General features: G+C 38.4%; 1 protein-coding gene across 4 annotated transcripts in view; it reads right to left on the bottom strand.

Annotated features, from left to right (window-relative positions):
* LOC126470469 (syntaxin-binding protein 5) overlaps positions 1–26,710 on the bottom strand; it is a 1,027,167-nt gene that overhangs the window by 13,065 nt on the left and 987,392 nt on the right. For all 4 annotated transcript variants that reach the window (XR_007586213.1, XM_050098331.1, XM_050098330.1 and 1 more), the window contains one exon: positions 20,944–21,068. Coding sequence is in view for 3 of the 4 variants with exons in the window: in XM_050098331.1 (XP_049954288.1) it covers positions 20,944–21,068 (125 nt within the window). In the remaining variant the exon portion in view is untranslated. The remainder of the gene's footprint in view (positions 1–20,943; positions 21,069–26,710) is intronic.

Raw genomic sequence — 26,710 nt, forward strand, 5'->3', positions numbered from 1 at the left:
TCGTCGCTGTTAGTAGTAGTTTATCCTGTAGTGAAGTAGAAGTGGATAGTTCTTGTGAATTATTATGGGTGGAGGTTACACTCAACAACCGAACTAGGTTAATAATTGGCTCCTTTTACCGACCTCCCGACTCAGCAGCATTAGTGGCAGAACAACTGAGAGAAAATTTGGAATACATTTCACATAAATTTTCTCAGCATGTCTTAGGTGGAGATTTCAATTTACCAGATATAGACTGGGACACTCAGATGTTTTGGGCGCTAATGATCATAGAAGTTTTGCGCCCTAAAACCACAAAAAAAAAAAAAAAAAAAAAAAAAAAAAAAACCTCAGATGTTTAGGACGGGTGGTAGGGACAGAGCATCGAGTGACATTATACTGAGTGCACTATCTGAAAATTAACTCGAGCAATTAAACAGAGAACTGACTCGTGGAGATAACATCTTGGACCTACTGATAACAAACAGACCCGAACTTTTCAACTCAGTATGTACAGAACAGGGAATCAGTTATCATAAGGCCGTTGCAGCATCCCTGAATATGGAAGTTAATAGGAATATAAAAAAAGGGAGGAAGGTTTATCTGTTTAGCAAGAGTAATAGAAGGCAGATTTCAGACTACCTAGCAGATTAAAACGAAAATTTCTGTTCCGACACTGACAATGTTGAGTGTTTATGGAAAAAGTTCAAGGCAATCGTAAAATGCGTTTTAGACAGGTACGTGCCAAGTAAAACTGTGAGGGACGGGAAAAACCCACCGTGGTACAACAACAAAGTTAGGAAACTACTGCGAAAGCAAAGAGAGCTCCACTCCAATTTTAAACGCAGCCAAAACCTCTCAGACAAACAGAAGCTAAACGATGTCAAAGTTAGCGTAAGGAGGGCTATGCGTGAAGCGTTCAGTGAATGTGAAAGTAAAATTCTATGTACCGACTTGACAGAAAATCCTAGGAAGTTCTGGTCTTACGTTAAATCAGTAAGTGGCTCGAAACAGCATATCCAGACACTACGGGATGATGATGGCATTGAAACAGAGGATGACACGCGTAAAGCTGAAATACTAAACACCTTTTTCCAAAGCTGTTTCACAGAGGAAGACCGCACTGCAGTTCCTTCTCTAAATCCTCGCACAAACGAAAAAATGGCTGACATCGAAATAAGTGTCCAAGGAATAGAAAAGCAACTGGAATCACTCAATAGAGGAAAGTCCACTGGACCTGATGGGATACCAATTCGATTCTACACAGAGAACGCGAAAGAACTTGCCCCCCTTCTAACAGCCGTGTACCGCAAGTCTCTAGAGGAACGGAGGGTTCCAAATGATTGGAAAAGAGCACAGATAGTCCCAGTCTTCAAGAAGGGTCATCGAGCAGATGCGCAAAACTATAGACCTATATCTCTGACGTCGATCTGTTGTAGAATTTTAGAACATGTTTTTTGCTCGAGTATCATATCATTTTTGGAAACCCAGAATCTACTATGTAGGAATCAACATGGATTCCGGAAACAGCGATCGTGTGAGACCCAACTCGCTTAATTTGGTCATGAGACCCAGAAAATATTAGATACAGGCTCCCAGGTTGATTCTATTTTCCTTGACTTCCCGAAGGCGTTTGATACAGTTCCACACTGTCGGCTGATAAAAAAAGTAAGAGCCTACGGAATATCAGACCAGCTGTGTGGCTGGATTGAAGAGTTTTTAGCAAACAGAACACAGCATGTTGTTATCAATGGAGAGACGTCTACAGACGTTAAAGTAACCTCTGGCGTGCCACAGGGGAGTGTTATGGGACCATTGCTTTTCACAATATATATAAATGACCTAGTAGATAGTGTCGGAAGTTCCATGCGGCTTTTCGCGGATGATGCTGTAGTATACAGAGAAGTTGCAGCATTAGAAAATTGTAGCGAAATGCAGGAAGATCTGCAGCGGATAGGCACTTGGTGCAGGGAGTGGCAACTGACCCTTAACATAGACAAATGTAATGTATTGCGAATACATAGAAAGAAGGATCCTTTATTGTATGATTATATGATAGCGGAACAAACACTGGTAGCAGTTACTTCTGTAAAATGTCTGGGAGCATGCGTGCGGAACGATTTGAAGTGGAATGATCATATAAAATTAATTGTTGGTAAGGCGGGTACCAGGTTGAGATTCATTGGGAGAGTGCTTAGAAAATGTAGTCCATCAACAAAGGAGGTGGCTTACAAAACACTCGTTCGACCTATACTTGAGTATTGCTCATCAGTGTGGGATCCGTACCAGATCGGTCTGACGGAGGAGATAGAGAAGATCCAAAGAAGAGCAGCGTGTTTCATCACACGGTTATTTGGTAACCGTGATAGCGTTACGGAGATGTTTAATAAACTCAAGTGGCAGACTCTGCAAGAGAGGCGCTCTGCATCGCGGTGTAGCTTGCTGTCCAGGTTTTGAGAGGGTGCGTTCCTGGATGAGGTATCGAATATATTGCTTCCCCCTACTTATACTTCCCGAGGAGATCACGAATGTAAAATTAGAGAGATTAGAGCGCGCACGGAGGCTTTCAGGCAGTCGTTCTTCCCGCGAACCGTACGCGACTGGAACAGGAAAGGGAGGTAATGACAGTGGCACATAAAGTGCCCTCCGCCACACACCGTTGGGTGGCTTGCAGAGTATAAATGTAGATGTAGAACAGCATTTCGGGGATGGTGATTGCATCTTTCAATAAGATTGAGCACCTGTTCATAATGCACGGCTTGTGGCAGAGTGGTTACACGACAATAACACCCCTGTAATGGCCTGGCATGCACAGAGTCCTGACCTGAATCATATATAACACCTTTGGGATGTTTTGGAACGCCGACTTCATGCCAGGCCTCACCGACTGACATCGATATCTCTCCTCAGTCCAGGAATCCATGAAGAATGGGCTGCCATTCCCCAAGAAACTTTCCGGCACCTGATTGAACATATGCCTGTGAGAGTGGAAGCTGTCATCAAGGCTACCGGTGGACCAACACCATATTGAATTCCAGCATTACCAATGGAGGGCACCACGAACTTTTGAGTCATTTTCAGCCAGGGGACTGGATACTTTTGATCACATAGTCTAACTTTTATGAAACACTGTAAAGCCCACTAATTATAATTGCTGCAGAGGGAATACAGTACATTCAAAATTCCTGCCTAGTCTTCTAGATTTAGGTTTTCATTGATAATATTAATCATTTTAGGACAATGCAGGATGGTTACTTCAGGTAGATCAGACCCAACTCTCTCCACTACCACTGTCCACATGAGCTAGAGCTCCATTCATAAGTCCTCAATGTCAGGAGAACATTAATCTTATCCATTTTCTTGAGGTTTGAAGAATTATAATTTGTAGAGAAGAGGTGGATGATTTTATTTGTGATGATATTCAGTGCAATTCTTTATTTAAATTTCAGTGATATAATTAAACTGGGAACATTTTGAAAACTATAGATTTTGGTGGCCATGAGGGTATTGAAGATGAGAGAAACTGGGAATATTTTGAAAACTATAGATTTTGGATTTTGGTGGCAATGTGGGTACTGCATATGAGAGAGAGAGAGAGAGAGAGAGAGAGAGAGAGAGAGAGAGGGGGGGGGGGAGGGGGGGGAGGGGGGAGGGGGGGAGGCAAGATGGCAGTGGGGTGTCACTAGTCACTAAGTGAAGTTCTTTCATGGATTGCAAATGAAAAGCACAAAATTGTGGATGTTCTACTTCAGAAATGTAGATTATGCAAAAAAAAAGTCACAGAGATCAATGAGCTGCATAGCAAATTTAGTTATAGAATAAAATGTAAGAGGGCCAAGTGATGAGTTATGTTACCATGTTCATACTATAACTGACCATTAAACAAATTTTGCTCTCTAATCTTCATTGAGACGGAAGCAGACAGAGAGCAGATGAGATTAATAACATAATTATTTAGGATATACAAGTGAGGGGTGAAAGAGAATAGTGAAAAAAGAGCCCTGCTTCTATCAGGGCAGAAGATGTGAGACTAATTAGTTTAAGCTTACTTTGTCACAAATTTTGTTAAAGTAAACACATAGTCAAGTACCTGAATTTTAAGAACACTTCCGTGAAGGGATTCAAAAATGAAAAGACCAAGAGTGTGTATTACAGGGGGGGGAAAAAAAAAAAAATCTCTCCACTTCCTCTTGTGACAAGCATTCAGTTTTCTGTGAAATAAGAAATATACTGTACATGACACTACCACAATCAGCCTCCATGATCTGGATACAGCATTCCTGCCTCATCAAGGTGAAGCTTCTGGTTTGAGTCCCATTTCAAGATGGGTAGGGGCTCCTTTGTGCTATGTATGATGTCTATACTCGCAAGACTTAGACATGTGTGTGAAATTTGCAAATAAGGTGGTGAAGAAACTGACAATGTGTAACATGTTCTCAAACAGATACTGGACTCTTCCAAGTAACTAGTAAGCACACTGTATAACCTATGGTTTTAGTGTAACATTAAACATGGCCAGTATGAGTTGTTCGGCTATATACAATTCTACAGTGCCCTTTGAACTATAAAAATCTCTTTAAGTGACACATCATTTCCCTTACACTCTGTTGAATTCGATGAACTGTACTATTTGAAATACACTGCCTGACAGAAAAGTTAAGCATCCAGAAGCCATGGCTCAATGTTGACATAACTTCATACACATACACACCATCAGTGGATATGTAAATGATTAGAGTTACAAAATTCCATGATAGGTAGATTGGCCACCAGAGTGCATTAGTGTTGTTCATATGTAGTGTTGTTACCAGGCCTGGTAAAGTATACAAGGGGCACAAGAAGCAGCATTGGATGTTGAGTGATCACTGCTACAGACACAGAAATGTAATGTACTCTAATGAGGAAGCATTATCTGCATCTGGCACAGTTTGATGTAGGCCTTATTGTAGTTCTCCATTTGGCCAGCTGGTTGAATTGTGCAATACCCAACTTTGTGGTGCATTTGCATGTGACAATGGCCTGATGTTGGACGACATGGGAATGTAAGGGCAGGTATACTTTCAGTTGACTACCTGAAGGTATGATCACCGTATTGTGCACCAAGCACAGTGTAACCTCTTCACATCTTTATCTGCCATTCGAGAACAAGTAATGGACTCCCTACAACCTGCTGTGTCAGCTTGCACCATTGGTTGGAGACTAGCAGTAGCTGGATTACGGAATTAGTGTCCCATGCATAGGCTGCCATTAACACAACAGAAACGGCTGCATCCAGAGTGATGCTGTGACCAGAGAGCAAAGCCTGCTGGTGAATGGCAGCACTGCCCTGGATTATCATTGTTGGAAAGTGTGGCAGAGACCTAAGATGAGGTCTCATTCTTCCAATGTTTTGGAAAGGGACAGAAATGTTACTCCTGGCACCATGGTGTGGGGAGTCTTCGGGTATGAATGTGACTGAGGGAACTCTGATAGCACAACAGCACATCACAGACATCCTGTGCCCTCATGTGTTACGTCTCATGGAACAATATCGTGGTGGCAATTTTCAAAAGGACAATGCTTGTCCACATATGTCTCTTGCGTCTATGTGTCTATGAAGCTGACATGCTCTTATGGCCAGTAAGATGTCTAAATCAGTCCCTGACAGAATATGTGTGGTATTAGCTTGGATGGGCTCTGATCCAGTACCAAAATTCAGAGTATCCTGTACCAAAGAAAGCAACTTACAGACTTTGTGTATCTGTCAATGGAATAATTCATACTCAGAGAAACATCACAGTAGGAATCTCTAATCATTATAATCACTGTTTATTTTGTCTCTTTGATGATATCTGTCTGATGACAGGTGGAGTTGTCACTGCAGATACAACAGATATATTCAGCACAGGCTGAAGCAGGATGCAGGTGTAAGACAGCACCAGGAAGCAACCCAAACATACAGCACTTAGTGCATATAACTGAATTAGGCAATAAATGTTGGCTCCCAATATGGCATGTAGCATGTACATCTCTAGTACCCCTATGTTATATGTGATCACTCTGAATAAGAAACAAATAATATGGAGGTTATGCCATTGCAACAACTATACCTTATCATATTTAGGCCAAATAAATTTGCTTTACACAAAACCATCATCAGTGGTCACTCTAGCAATGTGGTTTCGTTTAGATGTTAGTTTAACAAGATGTTAAACATTTCTCAAGCTTAAATTTACTTTTAGTACTCATGTTTGGTGTGCCCATGTCCTTGCACATACATATGTGTGTGTCAGGGCAGGGGTGGAGGAGGAGGAGGAGGAGGAGGAGGAGGAGGAGCTGGGGGAGGGGAAGGCATGCACTCAAATTATTACTTTGCTGAAGCTGTTTCTTTATGGTACTGGAATGGAGTGTTCATGATTGAGTATGGTTGCCCAGATTAGGTCATAATATTTTTACAGTGACTAGAGATGGGTTACTGTTTACTGGTTACATTTTTAGTAGTTGGTTGCTAATGTTTATTTCACCATTTAGTATGTGTTTATTTTCTGTGATTACTTTTAGAATTTAGAAATTTTCTGGCACTGTTAGTAAGTGTTTCTTTGTTACCGAATATAATTATTTTCATGTCTGTTTCTGTTGTGCTAGGGTTTTGGTTTTCATGTTAGAGGTGCTTGGCAAATGTTGAATGACTGGTGCCATATTTCGTACTCTATTATGATCTTTTCATCTTACTTCAAATGTTCCTGCTGATCTATTTCAAGTACAAAACATTGTAGCTGTTTTATTAAAGTTGGCAAATGCCAGACTTTTTAAAATCTATGTCAGTGTCATCCTCTCTCTTTAAATGTTTCTGTATGGAGTTATCACTTCCTTGTTTCCTTAGGATGTTAACAGTTGTGTGTGTTATTTTATTTGCATATGTGAGTGTGTACCAGCTTTTCTGTTGAGTTTTAGAGTTGTGATGCTTTTTATATATTTATTATGTGCTCATAACACATAGTTTTACATGGATAGCATAGTTAACAATGTATGTATTTTTACACCTATAAATAAAAAGTATTTTATAATATGCTACAATTACTATGCTTCTTGCTGGTACAGGACTGCTTCTTACATTATCATTGATGTTAAATCCTAGTTATGATGCATTTCTGGGTAAGCCATTGCCTGAGCCACTTTTTACAATTATCTCCCATCAACATCTTAACTTCATTTGGTAAGAAATTATGAAAAACATATCCTTTGACATTGGGGCATTTTGCTATTATGGTTAATCTTCTGTTAGCCATCTGAAAATCTGTATCATAATTGTAAATTTCCATGTTCCTGTTTGTGACCTTAGTATCTTCTTTCACTTTAACTGTTTCCAGCATATACATGTCATAAACTGTGTGAATACTGAATATAGAGAATAGGCTTTTGCAAAATGTTCCTTTTTTCACTTTTGCTATGACCCTTGAGACCTTCTCCGTTATGAAAAACCTTTTCATATTAGTGTGGCAAGTCCTTGTTGTGGAGTAATGTTGTTGGTGTCCAATTTTGTCATGAGTGTAGTGGGTCTCTGGTTTTGTGTGGCATGTAGCTTCATTTGTCTGGCTTGTTTTATTTTTTAATTTTGTAACCAGAGATTCTCAGCTATTATTTTGCTATTTGAGTTATTATGTCTAGCTCCTTACTGTAGTTGGGCTTCTCTGGCGAAAATCTATACAATCTGTGGAGCTTGCATCTAAGAGCTGACTGTTTTTGAGACTGTGGGTGGTTTGGTGTCTGACACCTGTTATGGTGATTTTCCTGTAAATTTGTTTGTTGATTTATTTATTTTATGTTCTGGTGATCAGTGCTGTGAATACACCACAAGATGTGGAACACATCAGTTTTAGGAGTTTGTTGTGGTTACACTCTATGAAATCATGTAAATAGTACTAATCTGTTTCTTATTATACCATAGAAAAATAAAGTATTTAAATATGCTTATAATAATAAACAAACATGCACACAAATAAGGATGTGGGAATGTACCTGAATGTTTACATTTACATGGATATTATACACTATGCTTCAGGAATTTTTCTATACTGTAGAAGAATCCTTGAAATAGGAACTGCCTTGAGTTAATCATCAACTATAGATTTAATTTTTGAAGGGAGGGATTAAAAATATTTTTTACCATACTCAAGTTTGTATGCTCCTAGTGGATGCCTTTATTTCTTCTAGTGTAATGACTCCAATTGACTCTTGGTTTTTTCCCTAACGAAACACTCCACAGAATATATATACCATGTGTCTCTTCTATGGAGCATCAAGTGCAGTTTCACTGGTGTTTTGCCACATGTAGCTGGAGTCAGTCCAAACAAATGCTGTTCATCGCATCTTTCATATGGTGCCCAGCATTGATGGAAAGCATTGATTTGTTTCCCATTACAAGCAAAAGTATTTTTAAAGTTGAGTGTAACATACCCATTCAATAGAGTGGTCCCCAATTAGTACAGTACTTTATTCATGTTACTGATGTGTATTAACAGGAATAGTAAAACATGAAGGATAATCAATACTCCTGCAGTGAATGAGCACCGCTTTTGTAGCAGTCAGTGCAGGCCAGCGTGGTGCTGTCGCTGCTGGAGTACTGGTTACTCCTCGTGTTTTACTGCCCCTGTTAATACACATTGATAAAACAATAGACTAATCTGGCACTGCTCTATTGAATGGGCACGTAAAATTACTGTTTAAAAAATCATTTTGTTTTTAATGGGAAACAAACTGACACTTTCGATCAACACTGGGTGTTGCATGAAAGGTGTGATGAGCAACATCTGTTTTAAACTTACTCCAGCTATGTGTTGCAAAAAAGAAATTGCAAATATCTACCAAAACAGTAGAGAAAATGCACCTAACGTCTCTTAGGATAGACACCCTGTATATATTGTCCAGAACTTCAAGTTCTTTAAGAAGATCTCCCCAAAAGATGATTTCATAAACCATAATGGCACGAAAATACCCATAAAAAGTGATTTAATAAATTCTATATATCTATAAAAGCATGCAGTGCATAAAGCAGATCTAGGATGTGGCTTGACCAGTTTGGTAAGTAGACCCAGGTATCCATCAAGTATCCATCCTAGTTATCCACAAATTGTCCAGTTTTCTTCCAATCTCTTAATCTTTAGAGGTTTTGCGACACTGAATAAAGCTTGTTTTACTGTACTTAACACAATGAACAGGTATGTTAAACCAGTTCACAATATCTATAAAAACTTTATTAACTGACACCTTAAATTTGTCTGATGAACTATTGATATGTACTATAGTGTCATCAGCAAAGACAGTAAATTTACATTATTCTGTACAAAGAGGTAAATCATTTATAAAAATAATAAAAAGTAGGAAACCAGAATTGGAGCTTGTGGCACTAAACATGTGATGGTACCACATTTTGATGATGTTGAGGCACTTTCTCCACTATTCAATATAACTTTCTGCATTCTGCTACTTATTCAATATAACTTTCTGCTTTCTGCTAGAAAAGCACGAATCAAGCACTTCCCAGCTGTACCACTTTTCTGTAAGTACTTAGCTTTGTGTAAAAGTATTTGGTGAGTGACACAGTCAAACGCTTTTGCAGGTCACAAAATATTCCCACCATCTTCAGCTTTTTATTGGTGGACTCCAAAACATTGCTAGTAGATGCAAATATTTTGCTGATAACCTCTTCTGAAATCCAAACTGACATTCAATGATGATATTATGGTCACTCAGGTGCCTAACTATCCTGGCAGATATTAATTTCTCTAAAAACTTGGAAAAACCTATGAGTAATGAGACAGGCTGATAGATAGAAGTCTCTGTATCCCTTCTTCTATACTGGAGTTACAACTGCACAATTTGGTCTTTCAGGATTTATTGCTTGTTTAAATGACACGTCAAAAATATGGCATAGGATTTGACTTTCATGGCTGCAGCAGTATTTTAATAACCAAATAGGAACATTGTCATCTCCAGTAGCATTTTTACTTTCCAGTGACTTAGCAATTCTTTAATTTTCCTGTGTAGTGACTGTTGTTATATGGACCTGCTGTAATGTGCTAGCCACGTGAGTTGTCAGGGAAGTCCTTTTTTGGGAGCTATACGTAGCAGCAAAGATATCAAATGATCCCAGTCAGAGTTTGTTCAACTTATATGTCACAGTGAGTTGTGTCAGTTATGTTATGTTTTCAAAACGCTGACCTTTCATGTGAATTTCTGCACTTTGTCATTTTATGATAGTTTCATATAGTTAACACCAAGTCTCGTCACCCATGATGATTTTTTCCTAGAAAAGAACTGTTCCCATATTGCATTTCAGTCAAGCAACAGCACAGTTGTAGTAGTAGTAGTAGTAATAGTAGTAGTAGTAGTAGTAGTAGTTGTTGTTGTTTGGGAGGCAAGGTGTGTGGGACAAACTCTGCACAGACTTTTCTTTTCCTCAAAACATTCCGGAGAATGTCTTGAACACTTGATTTAGAGATGTGCTTCACTAGGATTTGTACCAACAATGACAACAACATTGACACCCTTTGACCCCATGTCCACTGCCTGCTGACAACTGAGTGATCAAATGTGCATCTGTTGTTTACAGTTGTTAATTCAAGCTGCCACACTTTGCTTTTATGCCAGGAATAAAATATATCTCAGAACTTCTCGAATGAGTGATGTACACTGTAGAAAGATTTAAAACAATAACTACATTTTACCATCTTTGAGTTTGGTGTCTGTGGGGTTTGTGAGTCATGGATCACCCCATTTCCATTTTACAATAAATTTCAATGCACTTAGTGTGTGTGTGTGTGTGTGTGTGTGTGTGTGTGTGTGTGTGTGTGTGTGTGTGTGTGTTTTTATAACCCTGAAGTTTCTTCAAATGAAATCTGCTTTTCTCCGTGAATTTACTTTGTTTGTGGTGAGGAATTGTTCATCGTGATCAGAGAGGACGTACATACTGCCTGACAAAAAAAGTGAAGCATCAAGTAGACATAGTTAGATGTCAATATAACTTTGTGCACTTGGCAGGTATGTAAATAATTAGAGTTACTATTCTGAGTGACAGGTAGATTGGCCACCAGAGTGCATTAGTGGTGTTCATGTTTAGCATTGTTACCAGGGCTACTAAAGTATATAAGGGGTGTGAAGAGTGTCAGATTTTGAATAATCACTGTGAAAGACATGGAGATGCCACATACTCTTGTGAGACAGCATTATCAGTATCTGACAGAGTTTGAAATGGGTCGTATTATGGGTCTCCATCAGTTTGGTGGGTTCAATCATGCAATAACCTAGTTTGTGGACATTCAGGTGAGAGAGTGACCTGATGTTGGACTGCTTGGAAACATGAGTGCAGGCATACTTGTTGCCAAGGTTTCAGTTGACATCTGAACTCAACAAGGCAGAATCTCCATACAGTGCACCCAGGACATTATAACCTCTTCAAATCTATGCCTTTCCATCTGAGAATGAATAATGGACTTCATGCAACATTCTGTGTCATATCCCTTCCATTGGTTGGAGACTAGCAGTAGCAGAACTATGGAATAATTGTCCCTTCACTGTCTCCTCATTTGTGTTTTGTACTGTTGTGTGTGAGTGAGTGTGTGTGTGTGTGTGTGTGTGTGTGTGTTTAACATGTGTCTAGCGAGGGTATAATTACGTGGATGCTTGTCTGTAATCTATGACTAGTCTCACAATTGTGTTCACTACATAAAATCTCCATTGGCTACCATGTTTTGGATCGTGAGGTTCTATATATGACATAAGTGCTTTCTGTATCTCATCAAGTATGTGTCCTGTAGTCATCATAACATTTTTCATTTTTGTGTGGAACATGTTTGTTAGATATGACTTTAGTGTGATAATTTTATTCCCTGTAATAAATTCTTATGTTCCATTCATGTACTCTTGTTTATGCATAAGAACCACCATATTCCACTTGCATAACTTTGTTGCAACAATGGTTTCCTTATTTACTTTTTCTCCAGGTGTTTTCAGAGTTTTAAATTCTGCAGGTGTCTCTCTTGTTTTTAGTGTTTTCTTGTCTTATATACATGATGGTTTTCATTTCTTTGCCTATTAATTCTCTTGTTAGACCTATGTCCATGGTGCTTGGATCCTCCCCCTGTCTTTAGGACAATATTCTCAGATTCTGTAACCAGATTTTCTGTGAAGTATACATTTACTTTTGTGTACCTCATCAGTCTAAAAAGTTTTGAGACTGAATTAATAAAAAACAGAGAAAAAGTTATGAAGGTGGTCTTGATATCAGGTGCTTTCCATAGTCTACCCCCCCCCCCCCCCCCCCCCCCGCCCACCACTTGAATGCACTGAATGTTCATATAGCCCTGTGGAACTATCAGAAAAACCCTTCTTTGGGATGTCATTCAACTTATATATCGCAGCCCCTTCAGAGTCAGTTATGTCATTGAAGTACTGACCCTTCATGAGAATTTCTGCACTTTGTCATTTTTTCAGAATAGAATTGTTTGCATGTTGCATTTCACTCAAGTCACAGCAGGCTTCTACACATTGTTATTGTTGTAAGTAAGTAAGTTAGTAACATATTCCATGGGTCATTTTGCACAATAGATTGTAATGATGTGGAACAAGTCATTATACATTCACACCACAAATTAATTTGTACACAAAGTTACATTCTGAACATCTCTGCTTTTTTTTAAACAAAAGTAAAAAAAGATATGTAGATATGAGTTAGTAATTCCTACCCACCACCTTTTATACATTACAATAATGGAAATTCTTCTATGGAATAGAAGCTGTTGTCAACGAGAAACTTCTTCAGTTTGTTATCAAATTTTACTTTGCTGTCTGTCAGACATTTTATTTCACTGGGTAAATAACCAAAAATTTTTGTTGCAGCATTGTGCACCCCCTTTTGTGCTAAAGACAATCTTAATGTGGAGTAACGAATGTAATTTTTTCCTTCCAGTATTATAATTATGTACTTCATTGTTCCTTTTGAACTGCAGGGGATTATTTACAGCAAACTTCATGAGGGAATAAATATACTGCGAACCAGTATTGAGAATGCCCAACTCCTTAAACAGATGTCTACAAGATGAGTGAGCACCACATATTATTATCACAGCACATTTTTCCACAATGAAGACTTTCTTTCTTAAAGATCGGTTACCCCAGAACATTATTCCACATGATATTACTGAATGAAAATATGCCAAATATCTCAACTTACTGATTTGTCTCTCCACAAGATTTGCAGTGATTCTAAATGGAAATGGAGTTGAACTATGTTGTTTTAGGAGCTCCAAAACATGTTTATTCCAACTTAAATTCTCATCAATATGGACCCCTAAGAATTTTGAAGTTTCCACACTATTTATTATTTCCTCACCATGTGTTATACTTACCGTTGGGTCTTTTTAAAATTGAGGTTGAGACCATTCACAGAAAACAAGTCAATGATACTTTTAAGAACTTTGTTTACCATTTCTTCTGCATCTGTATGTATGCTTGGATAGATTAGTCCTTTGTGTCTAGCTTAAGCAGAAAACTATTTTCAAATAATGATCTGAATTTATCATTGACTAGATTAAATTTTATGTTAGCATTTGTTTAATTATAAATGACATCATATGTCGTCTCCTGTAAACTGTTCTTAAAAGCATTTGTCCTGGAGTTATTAATTATTCCAACTGATTTTTACTGGGGAGTATCCATACTCTAAGGAACTATGTTATTTGTCCTAACTAACTGTGCATCACAATCAGAGAGAGCATTTGTTATTGAGTAAACAGTGTTTTTCTTACTTTGAGTTTCATCAAAGAAAACATCCTACTGTCTTTATCCATCTGTGTTGGAAAGTTAATTACTGAGACCAAGTTTTAGGATCCACATGCAGTTCTCATATAATTTTTACTTTCATAATCCTTTAGAAAACCTACACTAATAGTACAGTAAGGAACCCAGATTCCTAATAAATACTCCAAAATTTCCCAGTAGGGATCTACAACTTATCAAACCCTGTGGTTATTTGCTGCTCACACAGGTACAGGATGTCTATCTTTTCAGAGGTCTCTAAATTTTCCAGAAAGACAAGAAGCTCTTCTACTTTCCTACTCAATCTGCTAATATTGTGATGACATAAGCTAATCTTACTTTTCTGTGCAATATTGAGCATTTTGTGGGGCTCTTCTGATGTTTTTGTTTCTTTCAAAACAGGGTGCTGCCTGAATCATGATCTTAACCTAAAAAAAAAGTGCCCCTCTGAAACTGCTAACCACAGGGATCTTGCTATGTGTGATGGTGCCCCCTCCCCTCCCCACCATATATTACCTGCAAGAAATTCAGCTAACCTATTTTTCGTTCTCCCACTCAGGTGTTCCGGCCGGTGTGGCCGTGCGGTTCTAAGCGCGTCGGTTTGGAACCGTGTGACCGCTACGGTCACAGGTTCGAATCCTGCCTCGGGCATGGATGTGTGTGATGTTCTTAGGTTAGTTAGGTTTAAGTAGTTCTAAGTTCTAGGGGACTGATGACAACAAATGTTAAGTCTCATAGTGCTCAGAGCCATTTGAGCCACTCAGGTGTATGCCATGTCTAGTATATCCCCACCTCCCAAATGTGGCAACAGGCACTGCACTCATATGAGTTGTTGTAGTTTGGGAGGCAAGATACATGTGAGAAACTTTGCTCATACATTCCTCTTCTACAAAATATCCTGGAAGACGTCTTTAACACTCAATTTTGAGATGTTGCTCCATTAGCATTTGTGATAACGACAAAACCAGCACCATCTGCACCAATATTGACACCCTTTGACCACATGTGCACTATAACACTACCTGCTGACAACTGACTGATCACTTGCACAACTGTTGTTTACAGTTATTAGTTCAAGATGCCACACATCGCTTTTATGCCAGGAATAAAATCAGTCTCAGAACTTTTGGGACTGAGTGATGCACATTTTATTTTAAATATTTCTGCAATAGCTACATTTCTCTACCACAAAGTTTGGTGTCTGTGAGATCTATGAGTCATGGGTAGAACTTTAGAACTTTGTGCACGTGTGTGTGTGTGTGTGTGTGTGTGTGTGTGTGTGTGTGTGTGTGTGTGTGTGTGTGTGTTATGTTTGTTGGTGGTATTTGACTGTGTTTTTTAGTCTTCAGGTGCTTTTCTTTTCACATCTTTGTTTGAACTGTTCTGTTGCATTACTAGTGTTCTCCAACTGTGTCCACTATCTGACTGTGGAAAAGAAATAACAAAAGCAAAATGCCAACATATGTACAGCAGACATTTATGAAAGTACCTTTTACAGTTGATGCTACAAACTTCTGTATTTATAAGTAAATCTATGAGCCAAGAATAGGAGAAATTCTTTTTGGATTCTTCCAGTACCTTTTGGTTGAACAATTCCAACAATTTCAAAACTGAATAACAAGTACAGTGTTTTTGTTCTATTCATTTTTGTTTATTTCATACTAGTTTTTGGCTTATTGTGCCCTTCTTAGGATAAGTCAAAAATTCAGTAGACCAAGAACAGTGTACTTGTTATTCTACCTTAAAAAAAGAGAAGTCATTATGAAATTTGTTAAGTCACAGACAGGAAAAGCAGGATTCAATCCTAACTGAAACAGTATACATCACAAACATTATGTAGCTAATTTACTATGCAATATAACAAATACAGAGCACCATGGAAAAAACTGTTCCTACTGAAAGTGAATATACAAATTCTGCAGCATCGTCTCGCATATCAAAAGGAAATTTCACTTGAAAAAAGCATCAGATTATGAGACAGAATTTCTGCCTGTAATTACCTTCAGAGGGTGAAATTCTTAGTTCTGCAAATACACACATATAAGATTACAAACCACTATAAGTGCCTTTGAAACTATTTGTTCCTTCCTTGGGTAGGGAAGATGGACAGGTTGTGGAAGGTCAGAGAGGAAGTGCAGATGAGGAGGACCTACACGATATGAAAAACAGTGAATGGCAAAGATGAAGGAACAGGTGGTCATGGATAGATTACTGATAAGCACTGTGCCAACTTCATTCCAGAGATGATAGAATGATAAAGTGCACAGTAAATTTGAATTAAAAGGAGGAGAAATGAAATGAACAGTGCAATTAAGAACTATACAGAAACAACCATCCTGGCCATCTTTATACGCTGACTTCCTTGCCACCACTCAACACACTTTCAGTAGCAAGTTAGTACACCCTCATGTTGCAAAAGTTGTTTGGACCACATACACTGAAGAGCTAAAGATACTGGTACATCTGCCTAACATTGTGACCCCCCCCCCACACACACACAAACACGAGCACGCCAAAGTTCTGCAACACAATGTGGCATGGCTTTGACTAATGTCTGAAGTAGTGCTGGAGGACACCATGAATCCTTCAGGGCTGTCCATAAATCCGTAAGAGTACAAGGGGATGTAGACCTCTTCTGAACAGCACATTGCAAGCGATCCCAGATATGCTGAATAATGTTCATGTCTGGTGAGTTTGGTGGCCAGTGGAAGTGTTTAAACTCAGAAGAGTGTTCCTGGAGCCACTCTGTAGCAATTCTGGACATGTAGGGTGTTGCACTGTCCTGCTGGAGTTGTCCACACCTGTCAGAATGCACAATGGACATGAACAGATTCAGGTGATCAGACAGGATGCTTATGAAAATGTCACCTGTCACAGTCACACCTAGATGTATCAGGAATCCCATGTCTCACCAACTGCACATGCCCCACATGATTACAGAGCCTCCAACAGCTTGAACAGTCCTCTGCTGACACGCAGTGTCCATGGACTTATGAAGTTGTCTCCAATTTGAAGCAAGACTCACGAACTAGGCAGTATGTTTCCAGTCATCAACAGTCCAATGTCGGTGTTGACAGGACCAGCCGAGGCATAAACCTTTGTGTTGTGCAGTCATCAACAGTATATGAGTGGGCCTTTGGCTCTGAAAGCCCATACTGATGATGTTTTGTCGAATGGTTTGCATGCAGACAGTTGTTTATGGCCCAGCATTGAAATCTGCAGCAATTTGCAGAAGGGTTGCACTTCTGTCTCATTGAACCATTCTGTTCAGTCACTATTGGTCCTGTTCTTGCAGGATCTTTTTCCAGATGCAGTGGTGTCAGAGGTTTCATGTTTTACTAGATTCCTGATATTCACAAAACACATGTGAAATGGTTGTACAGGAAAATCCCCACTTCATCACTACCTCAGAGATACTGTGTCTCATCGTTCATGCACTGACTATAACACCACATTTAAACTTACTTAAATCTTGATAATCTGCCATTGTAGCAGCAGCAACTGATCTAACAACTGTGTCAGGCACTTGTTGTCTTATATAGGCATTGGAGACCGCAGCACTGTATTCTGCCTGTTTATGTATCTCTGTATTTGAAAACGTATGCCTATACCAGTTTCTTTGGCACTTCAGTGTAATTTGAAGACTGTACTAGTGTGTTAATGGATACTATAAAAATACCTAGAACTCAAAGATTGCGTATCAACTACTTTCTGAAAAATTCAAAAGAACCACAAATAATACATAGCGCATAATAGTACTTAACTAACCACTCAGAACAAACAGAAAATATATCAAAGTACAATGTGAAGACATACCAAAGTTTAAGTGAACATGTCATATGTAGGCATGGAGTCACATCTTTTACTCACAAGACAATGTAAAACTGAATCATTATGGCAATTGAACCATTCAGGAAGACTACTAGGTGACCAGGTGCCAATACTGGTGAGCATTAATATTTAAAACTTAAACACAATTATTATAATCCCATGAAAAAAGCAGAGATACCACCTGGAGGTTGAGTAGAATTACAAAAAAATGTACATCATATATATATATAAAAAAAAAAAAAAAAAAAAAAAAAAAAAAAAAAACATAAAATTATAAATTTATTTGACACAAAAGCAAATCTCACGTTGTAGGGGAGCGATGCCAATGCTATGGATGGTCGTATTTGTGTCATCCATACAGGAGTTTGTGCGATGGTCAAACAATGGTATGACTGCATGATCCTCCTGCTTCAAAGATTTTTAAATGCTAAACTAAAACTTTAGTTTTCACTTTGCTGTCTTGTACTACCACACCAGACTGGACTACAAGTGACTGAATAGAAGCCTTCAACTCGCTTAGTGATTTCACGTAAGACCAGATTTTATTGGTAATATCTTTTGCTAATGTATGATGGAGGAAGTTGTATGCTTTGCACATCAATCTTTTGATACTCTAATGCATTTCTACTAATTTTTATCTGCCAACATTTCTCTGTTCTTTTTAAAGCAGAGTGTGCAGTAATTTCCATTATCTCAGAATTTTTTTTTTTTTTTATCACAGTGGGTCTTTTCCACGCTTCGGTTTCAAACATAGACCAACTTACAAAACCACACATTTGTTTGCCAAGTAACATATGTCCACTGCACAGAAAAAATAACTAGGTGAGAACATGAATGGAAATAGAAGGATTGTCCATCTAGGGAACACGCAGTACCCAGTTGCTGAATATGTTCTGCAGCATCACACTAGGAACCTGACTGACTGCTACACCAAACAAGGTGTCTGAATAGTCCCACCAAATACTAGATTCCTGGAACTCTGGAAATGGAATGATAGGATATCTTACAAGGTAAGTTTCCAACACCCTTCTAGACTTACTCACTGCTAACATCAAATTCCCCCCTCCCTCTTTATCTATTGTCGTCGTCGTCATCATCATCATCATCATCATCATCATCATCATCATCGTTGTTGTCATTACTTGTTAAGGAGCCTGGCATTGTCTGGCTATTTTTTATTCCAATTTTCTGTTAGTCCATCTCTTCCCCCACCCCCACACCCATATAACTACTCCCCAGACTCTCTAATCCTTCCCCCACCTCCCTCTCTGTTCGTCTCCTCATCCCTCCCCTCTCTCTCTCTGTCCTCTCCTCATCCGCATCCCACCGCCCCTCATCACTCTACTGAAGTGAACTGCCTTTCCTTTCTAATTTTCCCTGACCTATCCCGCTTTTCTCCATGAGAAGGAAATTAACAGTAAAAGATAACTTCATTGTAACTCCAGCTCAAATATCAGATTGTTTAAATGAATTCTTCATAAATGTGGCAAGGTCAGATGTTAACGTAGCAGAGTGTAAGATTAAAGTAAATCCCTTTGGAATCCACCAAGAAGCACAGTATCTTACAGATTTTAAAAAGTCACAATTAAGGATGTGGAAAACGTTATCATTAAAAAATATAAACTATGCTTGGTGGGTTGGGATACCCAATAAAGTGATTAAAACAGTGGATGGCATAATAGCACCTCCCCTAACTAAAATATTTAACCAATCTTTTGAACAGGGATGCTTTCCCAATGTTTTTAAGTATGCAGAAGTCAGACCTCTGTTCAAGAAAGGGCCATGAGAAGTAATAGGAAACTATCGGCCTATTTTTATTCTTCCAGTCCTGTCAAAAGTGTTAGAGAAAGTAGCTGCAAACCAGATTAAAAACTTTATTGTAAAAAATGATATTATTATAAGTAATCAATTTGGATTTCAACCAGGAAAAAACACTCTGGATGCAATGAACAACTTTATTGAAAAGATAGGCAACTCACTAGCTCAGAGGAGTAAAGTTGCATGTATCTTCTGTGATCTCAGAAAATCACTTGACTCCATGAACCATGACATGCTTCCTTCAAATTAGACAAATATGGGATTAATAACAATGCTCTAAATTGGCTAACATCATACTTACACAACACAAAACAAATGATAACTATCAACTCAGATGCAGTGACCTATTATTCTAAATGGAGTACAGTATCTCAAGATGTCCCTCATGGCTCCATTTTGGGGCCAATGCTGTTCTTATTCTACGTAAATGACTTACCCATAATTACAAATTCACCATCAGTTCTGTTTGCAGATGATACTTCTGTTTTAATTGAAGATACTGATTCAGAAAAAATTTTGAGCTCCATCATAGACACATTGGATACCTTAGAAAACTGGTTCCAGTTAAATGGGTTGAAACTGAACATTGCAAAAACCCATATAGCACATTTCAAAACCAAACATTTGAAATGTGTGGAACTTAAAATACAACATAACAATCAACATATAAAAGAAGTCAACACAGTCAAATTCCGGGGATTAAATGTAGGAAAAGAACTTATGCTGGAATACACATATTGACTTCCTCTCAAATAAACTAAGCAATTTTACATTTGCAATGCAAATACTAGCAAATTCCACTGACTTGAGTACACGAATACTGAAACTGCGAAAGAAAATTGTCTGATGCATGTGTACTGCACAGCAAACAGAGTCTTGTTGCCCATTATTTGGAAACTGCAAATCCTATCTGTTCCCTTCATATAAATTTATGAAATTATAATCTTTCTACATAGCAGATATAAATTATTTGAGCAAAATCATTTTAACCATACATACAACAAAAGAAATAAAAATAATTTTATGCTACCCACACACCAGCTGAAATTGTATGCATGGACTCTACACTATATGGGGATAATAATACATCACAAGTTAATGGGCAAAAACATATTTAATATGAAGCTAGAAATTTTAAAAACGAGTCTGCAGCAGATTCTGTGGGAGAAATGCCACTATTCAATAGAAGAATTCATAGATAATGATATGACCATTTGAGCAGGGGGTAATTAAGTGTCAGATTTTATTGTATTAATTACAACACAATTGTATTATTATTATAATGCTATATGTATACATATCAGCTGTTCTTTGTTTATGATGAAATTTTACCACAATCTGATGTGTCTCCTGAACCTGAATCAAATGATTTAGATTATGTATGTTATTATACAAATAAACCACAATCCACAATAACTGCTCTGAAAGCTAAGATAGTTTTTTGTACTTTTATGTGATACTACAACTAAATACTGAAGGCTACAAAACTGATATATGAAATTTTATTTTAGTGTTACTTACATAACTCTTCTCTGTCCAAAGAACGTGAGCCACCACCAAAAAGGCCTTTGAAAAAGCTCTCTTTGGGTGGTTCTGGCATGTCATGAGGGAGAAATAAATCTCCTACCATTTCAGCTAAGCTTGCACTGTGAAAAAAGAAAAGAAATCATAGGCATCTGGTTGTACTAATACAGATAACATAAGAGAGAGGGCCTAGCACCTAAGTGTGTGTAATTTTTTTTATAAAGCAGCAGAAATGATCTCCTGGATGGAAACAAATCTGAGTAGCATTATTATAAAATACCTGTAAAGGAAAATGTACACACACACACACACACACACACACACACACACTGATCAGTCAGACACTACGACCACCTACCTAATAGCTGGTATGTCCATCTTTGGTACGGATAATAGCAGAGACACGTCATGGCAGGGATGCGTTGAGGCCTTGGTAGGTCGCTGGAGGAAGCTGACACCATATCTGTACCCACAAGCCACCTAATTCTGGGAGAAAGGGCCATGGGCTCTAAGACCATGTTCAATCACATCCCAGATGTGTTCAATCAGATTCAGATCTGACAAGTTGGGAGGCCAACACATCAATTGGAACTCACCACTGTGTTTCTTGAACCACTGCATCACATTCCTGACCTTGTGACATGGCACATTATCTCGCTGAAAAATACCACTGTCGTCAGAAAATGTAATCGTCACGAATGGGTGCACATGGTCTGCAATCAGTGTATGATACTCCTTGGCTGTCATGCTCCCTGTCCAAGCTCCACAGTACCCATAGATGCTAATGTAAATTTTCCCCAGAGCATAAAGGAGCCACCACCAGCTCGTCTTGGTCCCACAGTACAAGTGTCGAGCAGCTATTCCCCTGGAAAACGACAGATTCATGCCCTCCCATCAGCATGATGAATAAGGTATTGGGATTCATGAGAACATGCAATGCTCTGCCACTGCATCAACATCCAGTGCCAATGATCACATGCCCATTTCATTAGTTGCCAATGTCATGGTGTTAACATTGGCACACACATGGGTCATTGGCTGCAGAGGCCCATGGTTAGGAGTGTTTGGTGCACTGTGTGTTCATATACACTTGTACTCTGCCCAGCATTACCGTCTGACATTAGTTCTGCCACAGTTCACTGCTTGTCCTGTTTTTCCAGTCTGCCCAGTCTATGACATCCAATATTTGTAATGAGTGGCGGCCACCCAATACCACGATGTCTGGACATGGTTTCTCCTTGGTCTTATCACATGTTGGAGACACTCACCACAGCACTCCTTGAACACCCACCAAGTCATGCAGTTTCTGAAATGCTCATGCCAAGTCTCCAGGCCATCACAATCTGCCCTTGGTGAAACTCACAGAGATCGTATGCCTTCCCAATTCTACACATGGATGTCATGCTCACTGATGCAACATGCATCGGGCTAGTGTCTGACTAGCAGTCATTCCATGCCAGGTGACGCAGCTATTGCCTGGACAGGTTTATATCAACAGCAGATTGGTGGTCATAATGTTCTGGCTGATCAGTGTAAATACAAAAATGTGTACAATTACAGAACATAAATAGATATATAAATTATTTGCCTTACTATATTATATGTTTGTACATATTGTAAAATGCCTCTTAATTGCAGTAGTTAATCATTAGCATAATGGTCAACAAAATTGACATATCATTTCAGATAAGCCTTGACAGTACAAAAACACTTCTCAGCAGAAACTTTTTATGGTATTCCTAAAGGCATGCGTTACACTTCCATCAGCTTAGGTAACATTGACCCTTTGTGCGCAATATTGGCTCAGAAGAAAAAATGGTTCTATGCTACAAAGCTCACACATACATCAATGAATATCCACGTTTCTTGTCTTAAACAATGGGTAGCAGCACTAGCTATATTGCTTGTGCCCTGTTTCAATAGTTCACGAATTTGTTTCTGCAGCAGCACTTGTTTTGCGACATGTCTGATAGTCGGGGCAGAATAGAGATCTTCCAGCTTACCACTGTTCATCTGTTATGGAAGAGCCGGCCGAAGTGGCCGTGCGGTTAAAGGCGCTGCAGTCTGGAACCGCGAGACCGCTACAGTCGCAGGTTCGAATCCTGCCTCGGGCATGGATGTTTGTGATGTCCTTAGGTTAGTTAGGTTTAACTAGTTCTAAGTTCTAGGGGACTAATGACCTCAGCAGTTGAGTCCCATAGTGCTCAGAGCCATTTGAACCATTTGTTATGGAAGTTGTTTTAATGTTAGTAAGGAGTTTTTGTTATTGCTTTGTTTGTTTGGACTGAGGCGTAAAACAAGAAATTTCTAATTATACATTGTGGTATGAAATTGCGAGTTTTGCACAGAATTCTTTCCCATTAAGCTGTCAAATGTTTTCTGTGCTACTAAATGAACTGCTGAAGGGTGTAAAAGGAACCATGGTCCAAAACTTTCTCTCTGGGTTCAAGCAATGTGGAACTGTCCCATTAAACAGACAAAACTTCTTTAATGCTTACCAATGAACAAAAATGACATTGACATGATTGGAGAGGCATTCTTAGAATAGCTAGGGAACAAAGAAGTGACTGTTTAGCATCATCAACTGAAGCTGAAAAGATGTATTTATTGTATTTAAACAAATACCAAAGTCTTTAAAATAAACTTATTTTCTGTTCCTAAGCTAGACAGCTTGGTGTAATTTTTTTGTTGCCATTTATAATGTGTTCTGCTTTTAAACGATTGATGTCCTAAAATGAACTAATTAGTATCTTCCTTGTTCATTTTATCTCTCTTAATTTTGGTTATTTAACTCAGCTTTTGAATTGAACAATTCATTGAACTTTAGTAATAATCTATTAAATATATTGTCATTTTTTGTTAGTTTAAATGGGCTCAGTGTATTTTTTAACTTCTATGAATGTACTTTAACATATTAGACAAAGCCATCCCACATAAAGGTAACATTGCCCCAACTTTTTGAAAACATATTGCAGTAATAAACAGTTTCCAAAATAACACCATATTGATTTCGTCTCACATGAGATATAAATACTAACATGAGATATAAATACTAAAAATATATTTTACAGTTTACCAGTACCCTGTCAACCAGTTGCAACTTAACATGTCAAAGAAGATGGAAAAGTGGGCCAGTGTTGCCCCAGCTGATGTTTCTGTCTTTGATCTCTTATGAAAGTTTGTTGCATAATTTAAGTCTCTTATAGTGCACACTGTATTGGGATTTTGTTTAGTTTTTCCTACTGAGATGTAAGTGGTGGCTGGATGTGGTTCCATGTTCATGTACAGAACTGTTAGCTGGGTACTAGTTGAAGTACTCCTTTATGTGAATCAGTGTTTGCAAAATGTATTCACATGAACAGTCATGATTCCCATAGATTTAAACAACTCAATGGGGCAATTTTTCTAGTTACTTTTTGTCATAATTCATACAGCCCTTTTTTGTAGCTTAAAGATTGTTTATACATTCTGCTCAGTTGTTCTCCAGAATATTATCCAATAATATTATGAGAATGAACATATGCAAAATATGTTTTTCTGGTGTATAAGCTACTACAGACTGAATTTATTATTTTAAGTGCATAGCATGGTGAAGCTGTTTGCTTTCTGAGGGCAGTAATATGCTCAGTTCACTTTAGTCATGTTTCAACATGGAACCCTAGAAATTTTGTCATTGATATACATTCTAAGAGCTCATCTTTCATTTTTAAAGACTGGTGATGGGTTTTCTGTTTATGTTGAAACTAATGCTGCTGTTTTTTTTCACATTTAAGGTCAATTTGTTGTTTTCTATCCATCTGCGTACTGTCATCTGCAAACAGTACTGTTTCACCATGTTTCATGTTTTAAGGAAGATCAACATATGAGGTGCATCAATAAAATAATGAGACTGATGTGAAAAAAAAGAAAAAAAAGTTGCTTACTGTTTTAGTCAAGTTTCATGTTTTCTCCTTCAAAGTAATTCCCTTCTGATTGCACACACTTTTTCCAGCACTTCTGCCACTGATGGTAACATTTCTGGAACTTATCTTCTGTAATATCCTCCAAGACCCTCGTCACAGCATTTTTGACATCTTGTGTTGTTTGAAAATGGTATCCCTTGACTGCTGTTTTGACTCTTGGAAATAGAAAAAAGTCACACAGAGTGATACCTAGTGAATAAGGTGGCTGTGGTAGTACTGAAATTTGTTCTGAGGTTAAAAATTTCTGTACTGACAGAGCAGTATGGGATGGCACATTTCCACAAATCTTTCTCATACCAAGATCTTTAGTTATTATTAGTCAAACTGTTTCTTGATTGATGTTCAGTTCTTCTGCAATCATTTTCGCAGAAAATTTCCAATCAATGATACGAGTTCACACAGCCGGGCCAAGTTGACATCCGTTCGTGAGGTTGATGGTCGTCCACTGCGGTCTTCATCTTCGACATTCATTCTGACTTCACTAAACATTTGATGCCAATGAAACACTTGAGCTCTTGACATAACCTCCTCTTCAAAAGCCTTTTGAAGCTTACCGTATGTTGTCGTCATGTTTTCACCCAATTTAATGCAAAAAGAAATGGCATACGATTGCACAATATTATGCGGTTCCATTTCCGTGACGAGAGACACAAACACGTGTTAACTTATCACAGCACAACTCACGACTGAGTTTCTTTGAGAGCTCTGCACCCATTGCATGAATGAAACCACTTACTTGCTACCCCCTATCTGCTGAGGTTTTATTTTTTAAGTTCCACCCAACATTGCATAGTATGTACAGTCTGTACTTAGCCAAATTTCTGTTCTACTTCTTGAAATGGAAAACCTGCATTCCAAATTATTGTTGAGGTTAATGCAGAAAAGATCGGACTGTATTACTTTTTAAGCAAATATTTAAATACAGTGTGGTTTTCAGTGCATTTTCTGCAATCTTAAAATAAACAAGCAGTAATATAAATTTGTCCTCATTGTTTTCAAATGAATCTACACCTAACTTTGTATGGTGATTCAAATGAAAACCTTACAAGTTCCATAAAATTTTGAAAAGTTGTGTGATGGAGTTGGTAGGTGCCAGTAGTGTTCCTTAAGGTTCAGAAAGTGACTGACAGGGTGCAGAGTGATGTCACAATGCAGGAGAAGGCAGCAGCATCCACAACAATATGGCCATCCCACATCCCACTGTCAACTTCACCATTATTGAACAGCAATACATTTTTTGTGTAGTGTAGTGTAGTGTGTGTGTGTGTGTGTGTGTGTGTGTGTCAAACTGATCAAAATTCATTACAGAATTACAGCACAGTGTGGTGATTCATCTTTGTCACTGCAGCAAGTGTGCAAGTGGTGCAGGAAGTTTAAAAGTGGTGTAACTTCTGTGGAGGATGCCCCAAGACCAGGGCAGGATCACCACGTAGTGACAGATAAGAACATTGAGTTAGTGGAGGAACTTGTAAAGGAGAATAGACATAACTCTGGACAAAATAGCCACAAGTTTGAAGATTAGTATTGGTACAGCGCAGAACATTGTGGTGCCATGTCAGTTGACTGATAAATCAGAAGACCACACTCTCTCTCTCTCTCTCTCTCTCTCTCTCTCTCTCTCTCTCTCGTGGTTTTAGGGTGCACAACTACAGTGGTCATTAGTGCCCAGACTAAGTTATGAATGCACTGCAAGGCACAAGGTTAAAACAGCAACTAAAAAGGACAACACTATAAAAGGCACATTAACAGGCAAGGGATTAAAAGAAAACAGTATAATCAAATGTCCTTAGACAGGTTTGTCA

This window comes from Schistocerca serialis, chromosome 3 (assembly GCF_023864345.2).
Source record: "Schistocerca serialis cubense isolate TAMUIC-IGC-003099 chromosome 3, iqSchSeri2.2, whole genome shotgun sequence".
NCBI lineage: Eukaryota > Metazoa > Arthropoda > Insecta > Orthoptera > Acrididae > Schistocerca > Schistocerca serialis.